This window comes from Photinus pyralis, unplaced genomic scaffold (genome assembly GCF_008802855.1).
Source record: "Photinus pyralis isolate 1611_PpyrPB1 unplaced genomic scaffold, Ppyr1.3 Ppyr1.4_LG6, whole genome shotgun sequence".
NCBI classification, from domain to species: domain Eukaryota; kingdom Metazoa; phylum Arthropoda; class Insecta; order Coleoptera; family Lampyridae; genus Photinus; species Photinus pyralis.
The window spans coordinates 44,907,905-44,921,393 of record NW_022170663.1 but is presented as its reverse complement, the minus strand read 5'-3'; the positions used below and the strand labels follow the sequence as shown (position 1 = coordinate 44,921,393).

General features: G+C 37.1%; 1 protein-coding gene across 1 annotated transcript; it reads left to right on the top strand.

Moving 5' to 3' along the window:
• Positions 1-1,634: 1,634 nt before the first annotated feature.
• On the top strand, positions 1,635-11,887 carry LOC116173307 (importin-4-like). Its single transcript, XM_031490682.1, has 15 exons — positions 1,635-1,710; positions 1,768-1,844; positions 1,900-2,072; positions 2,119-2,293; positions 2,343-2,528; positions 4,943-5,203; positions 5,256-5,681; positions 8,565-8,946; positions 8,995-9,230; positions 9,275-9,820; positions 9,864-10,046; positions 10,096-10,304; positions 11,005-11,137; positions 11,184-11,361; positions 11,410-11,887. The coding sequence occupies exons 2-15, from the start codon at positions 1,791-1,793 to the stop codon at positions 11,535-11,537; spliced, it is 3,270 nt and encodes a 1,089-aa protein (XP_031346542.1). The 5' UTR covers positions 1,635-1,710; positions 1,768-1,790; the 3' UTR covers positions 11,538-11,887.
• Positions 11,888-13,489: the final 1,602 nt, after the last annotated feature.

Below are 13,489 nucleotides of genomic sequence, written 5' to 3'. Positions count from 1 at the left end.
TTGTAATAATGTTGTTTATGGGACACTACTCTCAAATTTAAACCATATTAACGTTTGGGAAGCCGGTCCTGTGATGCTTCATATTATTGTACGGTGTACCAGCTTCATCACCATATTCCCTCAAACCGAACATATTACTTGGGGATTCGGCTTTTTATATTTGATTTTGTGACAATGGAAACTTTCCCTAAACATTTCTAAATTGTTCTCAAATATTTGAATAACTTAAAAGTACCTACTGCCTTTTTTTGAGGCCGGAAAAAAATTTGTCTGAGATCGACCCGGAAAAAAATTTTTCTTATAGAATGTGGCCTGTAGAATCCATAATTTCAAACAGTTCCAAGATTGGGCTACTAGTTCAAAAGTTACAGCCCCTTGAATTTTTTTTCGAAATTGGTTTCTAGTCTATAACTTTTGATTGAGAAGTCTAATCGAAAAAGTACGAATTGTTTTGGATTTTACGCACCAAAATTAATAAGAAAAAGTGTTTTCCCGAGAAATTTTGGTGTAGTCGATTTTTGGTAAAAAAGGAAGGTAATACACTGCCTTTTTTTGAGGCCCGCAAAAAAAATTTTCTCAGATCGACCCGGAAAAAAATTTTCTTATAGAATGTGGCCTGTAGAATCCATAATTTCAAACAGTTCCAAGATTGGGATACTAGTTCAAAAGTTACAGCCCTTTGAATTTTCTTTCGAAATTGGTTTCTAGTCTATAACTTTTGATTGGGAAGTCTGATCGAAAAAGTACGAATTGTTTTGGATTCTACGCACCAAAATTAATAAGAAAAAATGTTTTCCCGAGAAATTTTGGTGTGGTCGATTTTTGGTAAAAAAGGAAGGTGCCTTTTTTTGAGGCCCGCAAAAAAAATTTTCTCAGATCGACCCGAAAAAAAATTTTCTTATAGAATGTGGCCTGTAGAATCCATAATTTCAAACAGTTCCAAGATTGGGCTACTAGTTCAAAAGTTACAGCCCTTTGAATTTTCTTTCGAAATTGGTTTTCTAGTCTATAACTTTTGATTGAGAAGTCTGATCGAAAAAGTACGAATTGTTTTGGATTCTACGCACCAAAATTAATAAGAAAAAGTGTTTTCCCGAGAAATGTTGGTGTGGTCGATTTTTGGTAAAAAAGCAAGGTTATACACTGCCTTTTTTTGAGGCCCGAAAAAAAATTGTCTCAGATCTACCCGGAAAAAAATTTTCTTATAGAATGTGGCCTTGCTCCTTATTTTTTAAAAGATTATGTTACGCATCGGGAAAACGTGTAGTGTGTTAACTACAGCTTTAGTTTTAAAGTGTAACCACGAACTTTTACTTTAGTTTAGAGGGTGGTAAAATCAAGCAACGATGTTCCAGCTTAGTCATTAGCAATTGTTAACTGTTACAACGTAAAAAACAAAAAAAAAACTTATAAACGCAAAACTACTGGTTTGTTTATTAAGGCATGAGAATATAACAGTTACTACATTTGTGCTCTTGTAATTTTAAATAATTTGGGAACTAATAGACGTTATTTGCAAATTAATTGTATAAAACATCCATGAGATCGACAAGAACGCTCTTTTATGATCGCCCTGTATCCAGTGTCAAAGGGGAAGTAGATCTATTGGTTATCAGTAGGTAATCTGCACTCTTAGTGTCAAGTTGTGTAGTAGCGCCAAAGATCCGTGAAGGTAGTTCTTTTTAGTCCTAGTGTTTTTTTCGGTAGATTGTGAGTCAACCCAATTAATCTTAATTACTTAATAAACTGTGATTAATTTCTTTTTAGAGGCGTGTATCTTCACTAGAAGCATGGAAGAAATTGTCGCAAAACTGTTAGTGCCGAATAGTAAAACTATTGAGCAGGTACCAAGTATACTTAACCTAAAATGCACGTGTATATTTCCCATTCTTCACACAGGGAACCAAAGAGCTTAAGGAGGCCTTTAAGAAACCCGAAGCGGTACCGGCCTTGTGCGATGTAGTAGTCGGTTCTTCGAATGCCGAAGTCAGGCAAACGGCAGCTGTCCTTTTACGTAGACGCCTAGGCAAGAAAAGCCACTGGAACAGGATCGATCCGGAGGTACGAAAAAGGTAAGAGCCACCCGGTTACGATTTTCCGCTACACTTAACCTTTCAGAATTAAGCAGGGGATGTTACAAGCGTTAGTGAACGAAAACGTCAAGACCGTAAAGAATGCCATCGCTCAGTTCATCGGAATTCTGGGAAAGCACGAGTTTCCGAACAATACGTGGCCTGAGGTTTTACAATTCATCCACACCCTCTGCGGAAGTGATAATATTTTGGATAAAGAAGTAAAATTGCGTAATGTAGGTGTTTTCGTTTTATAACTTTGCGTTTTAGTTAGGAATGTACGCACTGTCGATAATGACTGAGATTTCGAAGGACTCGTACATTATTCATTTGGAATCGTTTGCCGTGCTGTTTAATACAACGTTCAGCTCACTTCCGAGTGTTAACTGTGATTTAGCTTATTATACTGTCGTAACTATGAAACATTTGGTGCCAATCATCACTGGTCATCAGCAGGTAGTGTGTTTCTTTCTCATGGTGTAACATAAAGTAGGTGAACTGCATATTGTGAGAGCCAAATTGCCTGTATCTAGCTTCAGGGAATCGTGGTTTAGGATTGGATAAATGAATTTGAGGTGGTTTGGAGTAATTTTTGCAGATGCATTCAGATTTTATAAACTCATGGGGACAGTGTATAACCGAGAAGTTGTTAGAACAGCTGTAAAATCTGCAAGAAAGAACTGTCAATGAAAACTGTTTTTAAGAAATTCTTCTTTCTAGAAATCTTTGATCTGGCATGTTTATGGGGAAGGTAAAGACTACTATAAGTCTTTGATTTCCCACACAACAATTGTTAGGCACCATTTAAAAATTTACAAATTTTCGCAATTTTGTTTACTGAAGACTTCAACATTTCATTAAACTGTTTATTGATTTCATTGTTAATTACGTCCAAGATAAAAGAGGATCACTTTTAAATTTTAAATTCAAAATTGCAAAACTACCACGATGATAGAAATGACCCAAACTTTGTTTTCAAAAATTCAAATGCGCTGTAATTTCGGTAACGCGGCCGCATGCTACATTTTTATTATGCAGTCAAAAATTACAATTTTAAAACCAAAAAATTGTAGCCTTTTATTTCCACTAAAAATTATAGGGGTTTCAGAATTATTAAAAAATTAATCTCGCGTGAACCAATGGGACCCATATTTGGTCATTTTAAAGAGCACGTTAGACGCGTCCACCGTATAAATTTGATCAAAGTAAGTAGGGTAGTTTTACAGTTATCGCAAAAAAAGAAATATATTTTGGCCTGTTAAATCGCGTTGGGCCTTCCACACGTCACCTTTCTGTAAATTTGAGCCGGCAAAACGCAATTCTGTCCCAAATCTATTCCAATTTGCCCCATTTAATTCGGTCCGCATCGACCCAGAGTTTTTAAAAAAAATTATCTTTTTATCAATATTGAATTTTTTAGTGTTATACTTTTGAAAAGAAAATGTAATATTATCTTTTTAGATGAAAGACATAGGTTGTTCTCTTTAAAATATCAGATTAGCCCCGATAATATTCCGTTGATATTCAAAAAAGATTCAAATGATTTAAAAAAAATACAAAAGAATTTCAACAATATTTTTGAATTTGTTTAGTTATAATTTTAAAAAGAAAATAGGGTGTCTTCTTTAAAAAGTCAAGTTAGGTTCGATAGCTTTTTTAACCACCCTCGTATACGTATTATTATATTATATTTTATATTTTAAATCAATATTGAATTTTTTAGTGTTATACTTTTGAAAAGAAAATTTAATGTTATCTTTTAGTTTAAGGACACAGGTTGTTTTCTTTAAAATATCAGATTAGCCCCGATAATATTCCGTTGATATTCAAAAAAGATTCAAATGATTTAAAAAAAATAAAAAGAATAACAAAAAAAAGTCAAGTTAGGTTCGATAGCTTTTTTAACCACCCTCGTATACGTATTATTATATTATATTTTATATTTTAAATCAATATTGAATTTTTTAGTGTTATACTTTTGAAAAGAAAATTTAATGTTATCTTTTAGTTTAAGGACACAGGTTGTTTTCTTTAAAATATCAGATTAGCCCCGATAATATTCCGTTGATATTCAAAAAAGATTCAAATGATTTTAAAAAAATACAAAAGAATTTCCACCTCGATTTCCACAATATTTTTGAATTTGTTTAGTTATAATTTTAAAAAGAAAATTTAATACATGTTATTTTTTTCTGTTAAATTACACAGGGTGTTCTCTTTAAAAAGTCAATTTAGGTTCGATAGTTTTTTTAACCATCCCCGTATACGTATTATTATATTATATTTTGTATTTTAAATCAGTATTGAATTTTTTAGAGTTATACTTTTGAAAAGAAAATTTAATGTTATCTTTTTAGAGTAAAGACACAGGTTGTTCTCTTTAAAATATGAGATTAGGCCCGATAACATTCCGTTGATATTCAAAAAAAGATTCAAATGATTTAAAAAAATACAAAAAAATTTCAAAATATTTTTATTTTATTTATTATTATATTTCCCTTTCTACAAGAATCCACAGATTCCTCTAGTAAAGATAAGCATACGTCCCGCATATTGTAAAAATTATACGTGCGCATGCGCCAACTGCGCAATGTCAATTTTCTTATTTATAGAATTTTTTTTTAATTTTAACCAAACATTTTTCTAGGAAAGGCAAACATATCGCATATTTTAAAATGTGCAATATGCTAAAGGTACTCACCTTTTTTTCCATTTTTTTAAATTTGTGTTGTGAAAATTTCAGTTCGGTATAAAATAGTCGACAAGCCTTGTTGTTAGAGCCAAGGAAGTTCGACCCACTTATTTTCATCTAATTTTATATTCCACCACCATGTTTGAACATTCGTCTAATCTCAACTTAATATGTTAAGATGATCACCTTATACTACAATCTGCTTCCCCGCATTCTGGAGGTTCTAAGCGCGTACGCATTAGATAATAACCCCAAGAAAGAATGCGAAATGTTGGAGCTCTTAGAGGAATTGACCGAGTATTCAATCAGTGTTATTGTTCCACATATCCGACTGGTAGTAGAACTCTGTTTATCAATTGGTGGCAATAAGGAAGTGTGCGACGAAGTAAAGATTAAAGCGATCGGTGTACTTGGCTGGTTAATACGGTCTAAAAGCAAAGTGAGTACCTACAGCGAACCAACTGAAGTGTGTGTACTGAACGTTGTTACAGGCAATGCAAAAGGAACATTTAATTGAACCGATAATTGACGCGATGATCAAAGTGATGTCGTTAAAACCAAACTTGGAGGACACCGAACCCGACGCCGAAGATTACTACCAAGGCGATCCGGATGAATACACGCCCACCACCATTGCGACGCAAACATTAGACATGGTGGCCTTGCACGTGCCTCCCGAGAAAGTGATTCCGGCGTTTTTGAGCAGAATTGAGCCCGCGGTACAAGGTAACGATATGTACGCACAAAAGGCGGCCTACTTGGCTCTGGCGGTATTGGCCGAAGGCTGCTCGGAGTATATACGCAAAAAATATTTGGAACCCCTGCTTAAATGCGTTTGCGGCGGAATTACCAGTCCCCATCTCTTTGTCCGTAATGCAGCTCTGTTTGCGTTAGGGCAGTTTGCTGAACATTTACAGGTAAGTGGGAAGATTAAAATAATACAATTTTATTGTACCATGAGGTAAGTTACTTAGCACATATTCTTCTCAAAAGTAGCCATGATCCACCTTCTGCGCTCAGAAGTGCGTATAGGCGAGTAGCATATTCGGATGTGGCGCCGTCTGGTGGCGAATTTAACATAAGATGTGGTGAAACAAGTTAATCGACCGTTTATTACTATATTAATATTTACAAGCTTACTCCAAATAAAACAACAATTATGACTTCGAAAAACACTTTTCGTTCATCTAGAGTTTCTTGTTGTGTTGTTGGATGCAGTACATAAATACGGACTTTTCTGTAAAATCTACAGCTTTCCCAACAGACCATATGAGTTGCAAACAAGAGAAAATTGGATAAAGAAAGTGAGAAGAGTGTAAGTACACATCTGTTTTGCTATTATTTTACATAGTTTCGTCTCCAGAACGGCCGTTTTTTGTAATTTTGTGTGCAATAATCCAATTTGATGTTATGATCAAGCTATTAAAAGGGATCCCCGCGTTAAATGACCTGTAAAACGGCCCCTTGCTCCCGACTTGTTGTGTAGATGGTTTCCTGATATTTTCTACTTTTTGCCCACCAAAGAATATATTAAAAATGGTGTTTCTGGAGACAATTCTTGTCAGAAATCGTGTTTACGAACTAATTTGCACATTTCATTATTTTTACTGTTTCATATAATATTTATGTAAGTCTCTATTTAGGAACGAAATTTAATATAATTAAACAATAATGCAACAAGAAAAGAAGCCTGAATTTTTAAAATTCCTGCAAGACAGCCGGCTGTAACTACACTGTAATGTAACACGCAACTGACCCAACCTTAATTTCTACGAGTAAATCAGATGCAAATCAAACGTGAAAAACTATACTCTAATCTCTTAAACCGTACGGACTGCTACAAACCACTCATTAAGGCCGAATTACTAGTTTCGATAAAAATATAAAAGCTTGTGGAGTCTTTTACGACTTCAGCAAAGCATTTGATGTAATAAACCACAACCTACTCTTAGAAAAACTAAACCGATACGGAGTTAGGGGACTAGCATTGAACTGGCTTAAATCTTATCTATCCAACAGAACTCAATCTGTCAGTCTTAGAGACGCTTATGGAATACATTGCTCTACGAGCGCACCTGTAACCTTCGGCGTTCCCCAAGGTAGTGTCCTGGGTCCCTCCTTGTTCACTATATTTGTAAATGACTTACCCGCGTACGTTAATAAATGGTTTATATTACTCTTTGCGGATGATGCATCCACGGTCATAACCCATAAAACAATTGAAGGTCTCTGCACGAACGCGAGCAACTGCACCCACGAGATGCAGTCCTGGTGTGAGAAAAATGGTTTGGTACTAAATTAAAAAAAAACTGAAATGGTCTTCTTTTCACCAACCAATATAAAAAATGATTTTAATATATTAGTTAAAATGAATAAGAAGTCACTACAACAAACCCAAAAAGTTAAATTCCTTGGTGTTTATATCGACGAAAACTTATCTTGGAGCACTCACATTTGTGAATTATCAAAGCGACTGGCATCTAGAAATTACTGTATTACTCAGCTAAAAAGTTAAATTCCTTGGTGTTTATATCGACGAAAACTTATCTTGGAGCACTCACATTTGTGAATTATCAAAGCGACTGGCATCTAGAAATTACTGTATTACTCAGCTAAAAAATATAGTCCATTTTGAAACCTTAATCTGTTTTTATTATGGTTGTATACATTCCCTTTTCACGTACGGAATAGTATGCTGGGGAAACGCACGTGATGTAACAAAAATATTCATTCATCAAAAACGCATTCTGAGAAATATGTTAAACTTACCTCATCGGTCTTCGTGCAGGCCATATTTTAAACAATATAGCATAATGACCCTCTGTTGCATTTACATTCTGGAATGTGTTACATATGTTAAGAAAAACATACACAACTTTAATAGGTGCGGGGAAATCTGCAATTACCCAACAAGATCAGCCAACAACTTGTTTATACCTTCACATAGAACTACGCAAATGGGGAGAAGTCCGTTCATCACATGCATTAAACTGTACAACAACTTGCCTAAACATTTAAAATCAATAACAAATCTGAAACATTTTAAATGCGATGTCAAATATTACTTAAAGAAACAATGCTTCTACTCTATAGATGAATACCTGAGTACCCATGACAACATATATTCTCAAATTTAATGTGATATTAGAAATTAAGCATAACGACACTTTTAATTTGTAATCTGTGATTTGTAAATTTTAATTGTAGTAGTTAACTGTTTGTCTCAAGGCTTCATACCTCATATTCCATTATTGACAGTTCCATACATGTATAATTATGTCAGAGAACGCAATTAAATATTATTATTATTATTATTATAATTTTTATTTACAATGCGATCAAAAATTTGTTTCACCTCACGAAATGTCATAGTCGTTGTGTGGAGGCGCTGGAGTGCAATTTTCGCTACTCGCCTATAGGTGATAGGTATTCCCTAAAATACACCATTTAAATTCAAAAAAATTTCCGAGTAGATCGAGGGTTGCAATTTTTTACAAACAACACGTTGCAAAAGGTTTCGCTGAAATTCGGAGCCTACTTAAAAAGTTATACGAAAAAAATCGAGATCGATAAAATGTCCTTGCCACGAAAAAACCGAAAAAAAATTGCCAAAAAATCGTCGCTTTTTGGATGTCATCTTATACGTTTGGCCACGTGGATTCCAAAAATAACCAAATCTTTTTATGAAAAATGCACGTCCATTTTTTTACTTTTGCATACCTTTACAAAAAAATGAATAATTTTACTGAAATGTACTCGAACCGTTTCGAAAGCTACAATCGCCATTCTGAAAATTCTAGCCGGAAATAAGCCAATACGCATCCGAACTGCTTCCGGTTCTCTTCGAGCACCTCTCCGATATATACAAACTGCTCCAATCCGAATCCGCCCTCCCCTCCAGCCTCGATCGCATCTTCTACGCCCTGGAAACGTTCTGCGAAAACCTCGACCAAGGTCTCGAGCCGTACATGCCGACCCTAATGGATCGACTTTTCACGGCCTTGGATCCGAACCACAGCTCGATGCAGTTGAAAAAGATGGGCTTCGACGCGGTCAGCTCGGCCGCGTGCGCCGTCAAGGAGGGTATGCTGCCGTATTTCCCGCGCGTCTTGGAAATCATTAACGTTTACGTGAACGCGGATCCGACCACCGAGAATTTTCACGTTCTCTGCGACGCGCTAGGTAACAATCATATCGGAGAGTATCCCTTATGAGTCGTAATTGATTTAGATTGCCTGGCGGCCATCGCGCAGAATATTGGGAATGATAATTTCCGACCGTTAGCGCAGGAAACCTTGCAGTTGGGGTTGCGAATTCTGGATAACAGTGCCGATCCTGATAATCGTAGAGCGGCGTATGCGTTGGTTGGGGCGCTTGCGGTAGTGCTTAAGGAGGAATTGAGTCCTGTGCTTCCGAATGTCGTCGAGCAAATGATTGGGACAATCCAAAGCAGTGAGGGTATCGAGGTGAGTTCCGAGCGGGTAGGCCAGTTTCGATTTTGGTCTTGCAGACTTTGTACAATGACGAAGAGAAAGATGGAGTCGATTTGTACGACGACACCGAATCTGACAATGACCTCGAGGAGGACATAGAGATCTTATCGTCGACCACTGACGATAGCGAGCAATGCAAATTTATGGTCGAAAATTCGTACGTCGATGAAAAAGAGCAGGCGTGTAGAACTTTGAAGGAGTTGTGTGTTAATGTTGGGGCCCCTTTTCTGCCTTTCCTAGACAAAAGCTTTCAGGAGGTGTTTAAGTTGCTCAATTTTCCCCAAGATGACATGCGCAAGGCAGCCGTGGACACTTTGCAAGAATTTTGCATTATGCTCAACAAGGTGAATACGGACGAAGGCAAGCAAGGGCTGCACCAAGCCCTGCAGATGTTTATTCCGAAGTGTGCCGAAATAATACGCTTTGATGAAGAGAGACAAGTGGTGATGTGCGCACTGGACGCCTACGCCAATTTGTTGGCGGAACTGAAGGGCGTGGTTTTGACCGGTGATGGGCATCGTGAGGCGATTATGAATTGCGTCATCGATGTTCTCAACTTAAAGGTACGCAACTTACACAACGCCTCGAATAATGTTGTTATTTTAGACGGCTTGCCAAGACGCCGATGTTGAAACTGGCGATGGAGGAGAGGAAGAGACTGAAGCCGAACAAGACGAACTTCTCCTGGAATATGCGGGCGATGTTATACCTAAATTCGGAAGAGCAATTAAACCGGACGATTTTATGTTGTATTTCCCAAATATATTGACGCTAGTTGGAAGTCGAACCGTATGCCGCTACTGGCACAGCTATAGTCGGTTATACCTTTTTTTTTTAGAAAAAACGTAACAGCGAAAGCCAAAGGTCTTTTTCATATGGTACATTGGCTGAATGTATGGAACCCCTTGGCCGCTACATTGAGAAATATCTAGATCAGCTGTTGAAGTTATGGTTTGCTGGTGGGAAGGATAGTAGTGACGAAGTTAGGAATAATTCTATATATGGACTTGGTGAGATGGTGCTTCATGGAAGAGATTGTGTATTTCCGTATCCTTTTTGAAATAAATCTTGGCTACGAATAAAAAAAATCTGACATAAAAACACTACCTGGGTCGCAATTTGGATTCGAATAAACACAATAAATTGACAATGACAAACATTTATTCCGAAAGATTAAAACAAAATCCCTGATAGATAGAAAAGCTTACAAAACTTGTTTGGACATATTACCTCGCACGCACGCGGTCGACAAATAAAATAAAAAATCTAAAAATTACTTACAGTATTATTGTTCTCCTTTTTTCGCTACTTGGTTCGTTATGGTGTCGAGGCGTACACCAATGGAGGAATTTTTTCTATGTACCATAATTATGCTTATATATTATAAAATTAAATTGAAATAACCTGCCAAAGAATAAGTTGTCCATACACAGTGCTAACTTTCTTATTTTTGACCTGATTTTTACTTTGAATTGTGATCAAAGAAATTCTAAATTGTGGCATAAGTACAGTACCCCTTTTTGAATAACCATGAGAAATTAAAAATACGTTTGACTTTCAAAGTTTCAAAACAATAAGTTACACCTTACGACTAATAAATTTGAACCCATTTACAGCGAAATTCTCACTCGTGGAAATTAGATTTTAAAAACCTAAATCCTTGCTAATGAGTTCTTAGGCAATAATGTTTTACAAAATAATCAGGCACAGATTGGTAAATTTTTTAATTTATCCTTAACTTTGTTAGATATTACGGTGACATTTTACAAGCACTATCGACACTAGTAACAAAAGAGTCGCACGCGGGTACTTTGGATAACATTTGCGGTGCTTTAGCTAAACTTATCATTGCCAATCCTTCTTTGGTGCCTTTAGATCAGGTATTTGACCACTTTCTCAGCGTCATTTGCGACAGTTTGACCTTAGGTGTTTCCCGCCTTCATGGGAAGGCTTCCTCTTAGAGAGGACTTTCAAGAAAACGAATCCGTGGTGAAATGTTTTTACGGATTATACCAACAGGGCAACGCGGTTTTACGGCAGCATCTCGCCGGAGTCGTCAAAGTTGTCGCCCACATTTACGCTAACGAACAGACGCCCAACGACGGTACATATAAAATTACTGCTCTACCATTTAATTACAATTGCATTTTAGACACGAAACAATTAACTGTAGAATTTTTGAAAACGATGAACAGAGATTTCAATCAAGAGTTTGCCGTCGCCGTCAGCTCGCTAGGTCCGACTGTAACGCAAAAGTTACAGCACTTGTTGTCATCGTGAGAGAACTCTAAATCTCTAAATTATTTAAATGTTTTTATATATACCAAAAAGAATGTGGCAAGTTTCTATGTTAACTGTTGCAACGGGAACTTATTTAGAAGAAATTGCAGCATATTTTTTATACAGAAAATAGCTAGGAAAGGATGAGTGAAAATTTGATTAATTTTCTATAATGGACTTTTGTTGTTTTGTTTTTTTTTACTGCGCTCTGTTAGTTTTGCATTACCTCTCAACTTTATGACTGTCAATATTAACTGATTGTGATGTTATGGATGCAGTTTCTTGTTCATTGTTTAAACTTAACTGTTACTCTAATTGCTTATATTGATTGAATAAATAATACAAATTTGTGTAGGTATTTTGGATGAACTGCTTCATTTCACTTTTATTTGTTAGTTAGGTAGGGAGGTATTTTGATCCTGCGGTTTTTTTGTGTAGGTACAATGGAAAGTGAAGTTTTTTCTAGAATGAGTTTTCTTAAACATGGAGGTTCCCGGGGACGAAAATTCCAGAGGCAAATTTACATGGGGCGCACAGAAATGAGTGTCTTTAACTGCAAGTCGTCTGACGGGTTGAATTGTCCTGAACATAAATGATTCCTGGGGAGATTAAGATAGCGGATGAACGTTCCGGCGGGGGGTCGAGCATTCTGAAGGAAAAATTATGTAGAGGCTGCACTCATGAAGGAAACTTGTGCAACCAAGAGCGAACTTTTTGGGATCGTTTTAAGTGCATGCTTCTTCTGGATCAGGTTGCGTTAAACGGTTTTTTTAAAATAGACTTCTGGCAATTTCTATAGGGCAGTATGAATTTGTTCCGGTGGCGACGTTATCTGGAGAGAGGGCACCGAAATGGAAGGTGTCTCTACAGTTCAGTAGATACATGTCAGTTCCTTTCCTGTTGAATGTGAGTGATTATTCCAGTACCTAGTGGTAAATTTTTTCGAGGTCTAAATTACCAGGAAAGCCACAGAAATGGAAAAGACCTCTGGAATTGGGTAGGTATATGCAAACGAGTCGGTGGGATCGGCGGCGTCCTCGGGGAAGAAAATTTCGGCGGGGTAGAGGAGGCATAGAAATGGAAGGAATCTCCAAACGTTGGATACCTGTCATTTTTTCAAGAGCAAGTCTTGTGGATCGAGTTGTCTTGAACATAAGTTTTTATTCTGGAGAGAAAGATCCGGATGAACGAGTATTCCGCCGGGGACGAATTTTCCCGGGAGAAAAATTAAATTGTGGATCACAGACATGGAAAGAACTTCTGAAATTGGGTATTATGGTTTTTCTGAGGTTGAACCTCTTTGTCCTGTATGTGAATTTGTTTTTAGAAGATAAGATCCTTGTCTGCGAGTATTATGACTGGGGCGAATTTTCCACGGAGGTGATGATTTTAGTATAAAATTTATCTAGGCGAGTCGCAGATATGGAAGTCACCTCTGCAATTGGATGCATATCGGCCCGTGTGGCGCAGTTCAGTTAAAGCTGAACTATGGTACGTGCTAAGGGTCCTTGGTTCGAATTTGGGCATGGATATTTGTAAATGTATAGTGGGTTGGGTTGGTAAAGCAGCCTTGGCTTGGGAGGAATATTTGGGGGAAAAATATTTCACCAACCTCCTACAAAAGACCGGTATCTGCATACCTTATTTTCTAGAGACGATTTTCCTTCCTTTACGTCAGTCAAGCGTCACGTCAAAGCATTAATCTTGGTCGTAGGGTGCGACTATTAAAGGACGCAATCCCTACCTACGCCCCTTTGCCAGAATTACGAGCGGCAGTCCGCGTCCCTATTTCGCATGGCGAATTTGGTGTCACGGGTGGCGCTAGCGCATCAGTGTCTTTTCCTCTTTGCCCGAATCGTAAGTTTGTGGTTATGAGGGATATACAGGACTTCTAGTGATGCCATTATGTTTTTTCTGGTGTAACATAAATGGGGGGGGGGGGGGGGTCGCTG